Source organism: Pyxicephalus adspersus, chromosome 12, assembly GCF_032062135.1.
Source record: "Pyxicephalus adspersus chromosome 12, UCB_Pads_2.0, whole genome shotgun sequence".
Lineage (NCBI taxonomy): Eukaryota > Metazoa > Chordata > Amphibia > Anura > Pyxicephalidae > Pyxicephalus > Pyxicephalus adspersus.
The window spans coordinates 17,575,358-17,577,779 of NC_092869.1; the positions used below are offsets into that span (position 1 = coordinate 17,575,358).

The window sequence follows — 2,422 nt, forward strand, 5'->3', positions numbered from 1 at the left end:
TTGCTTATTATTGTAAAGGCAGGAATCCGTCTGGCAGTGAGGTGAGTGTACGCGCACACTCGAGTCCGGACCGCGGTAAACCGCGATCGATGGCCACGCGTACTTTCGCGCTTCCAGCGAGCGCGGATTTTATTGATGAATCAGGGGCATTGAATTGTTTTTCTCCATTATCATGGTTAGTTCATGCTACATGATTTAAAATAGCTCTCAGTGCAGCTGTTCTGACATCTCATTCCCTTAAACAAAAAGGTCATGAAGGTTTTGGGCTAGAGGCTATCCCAGGGACATTTTTTAGTTAGAATTAAGGCACCTAATCCCAAATCTAGTTGCCACCTTAGTGATAGGACCGTTTTTACTCAAAGATACAATCCTTTCTCATTTTAGATCCCTTTCCATAAATTTGAACATACTTGCGGAAACAGAAAATTAATATAAATCATACTTTATATATTGTGGGACTTTAAATTGGCATATAAATGATCAACCATATTTATTGTGTCACAGTGAAAAGTATAATGTTTTATTAATTAACCTTAAAAACGAAATAAATATAGGAACAAAATCAAACAATGACAACAGAAAATAATGTTAGCTTCCAATTTTTATACTTTTCATAAACAGCATCTTCTAAGGCACTGGTTGATAATAAGTCTACTTGTTTTGCAGTATATATGACTACTTTGCATAAAAATTCTACAAGGATATATGAAAAATGAGGATACAAGGATATATGACTTCAAAATAAGGATACAAGGATATATGACTTCAAAAATGTCTGCGTTTGTTCATCTGCGTTAGTGGATTGAAGGGACCAGTGGTTTACAATATAAATATAAGGGTGCTTATGCTTTAATTTAGGCCCAGGGGTAATGATAAGGACACTGCATTTCTGGTAAGATCAACATGTATTTCCTGTACTTGCTAAGTGTTAATAACTTCAAAAATAAAAAAGAGTACAACCACTACATCTACAAACTGGTAAGCTGCCAAATAAAAACATTTAGTTTTTAGGTTGAGTAAATCTCTAAATTACTGTAAATTCCCATTATACACAAATAGCCAGCTGTAAGCAAAATCCTTGTATAATGTTTGTAGTATGTATACGTTTTAATTTTATATGGTTTACCTGTCCATGGAACTAAAATGGGAAATATGTTAAGGGGCTGCAAGACAGAATTTCAGGTAACATGTAACCAAACCCCCCTTTTGTAAACAATAGTGGAAAATATGGAAATGTAGTACTGATATTTATGCACAGCTGTTTTCCAAGTATTTTACATTTTTGAGCAAGGTTTCTTGTGCATGTATGAATTTAGAGATTAAAGAGTTTTCCAAGCAAGTGTATTTTGGTGTGTGATTAATTGTCTACTATGTATCTCTGCATTTTTTGCAGCTTTTAAATCCTGAAGATGATCTTTTGCCAGGGAAGATACGTGATAGCAATCGCTCAACCCTTCTTGCAACAATTCAGGAACATGGCTATCCTACCATCAATTTGGGTATTGTAGGAGATAAGTAAGTGTTGTGTATTTTAAATTCATTTATGATATTAGAAAGAATTGCACACTCATTGCTACAGTTATGACATACTATATAAAAGTAAAAGTAGCACAGTCTGGATTTTACACTTATATATCCCAAAACACATTGTAAAATCTAGTAACACCTAAGCACTATCACTAAAACCGTGTTTCTTTTTTTGTGTATTGACGGAAAGCTAGCCTCTTTATTGAAGCTCGACAGCAAGCCTATTTTGTGAACCTTACAGCAAAAGGACAGGGGCCCCACTCAAACATATACAGCTAGTCCTTGAGTTACAAACATTTGACTTGGATACATCTTAAACGTATCCTCCTCGAAAAGCTCTCCCAATGAGGGGTGCCCGTGTTCACAATATACATACAGTTAGGTCCATAAATATTTGAACAGAGACAACTTTTTTCTAATTTTGCTTCTGTACATTACCACAATTAATTTTAAATGAAACGACTCAGATGCAGTTGAACTGCAGACTTTCAGCTTTAATTCAGTGGGTTGAACAAAAAGATTGCATAAAAATGTGAGGAACTAAATTTTTTTTTTACACAATCACTTCATTTCAGGGGCTCAAAAGTAATTGGACAATTGACTCAAAGGCTATATCATGGGCTGGTGTGGACAATTCCTTCAATATGTCATCAATTAAGTAGATAAAAGGCATGGAGTTGATTTGAGGGGGGAGGGGGGTGCCTGTATGTGGAAGACAACATGTGGTCAAAGGAGCTCTCCATGCATGTGAAACAAGCCATCCTTAAACTGCAAAAACAGAAAAAACTCATCCGAGAAACTGCTACAATATTAGGAGTGGTAAAATCTACAGTTTGGTACATCATGAGAAAGAAACAAAGCACTGGGGAACTCAGCAACGCCAAAAGACCTGGAC

At 35.8% G+C, this 2,422-nt stretch overlaps 1 protein-coding gene across 31 annotated transcripts in view; it reads left to right on the forward strand.

Annotated features, from left to right (window-relative positions):
* GPHN (gephyrin) overlaps positions 1–2,422 on the forward strand; it is a 401,006-nt gene that overhangs the window by 337,831 nt on the left and 60,753 nt on the right. For all 31 annotated transcript variants that reach the window (XM_072428975.1, XM_072428977.1, XM_072428985.1 and 28 more), the window contains one exon: positions 1,394–1,515. In XM_072428975.1, the coding sequence (XP_072285076.1) occupies positions 1,394–1,515 (122 nt within the window). The remainder of the gene's footprint in view (positions 1–1,393; positions 1,516–2,422) is intronic.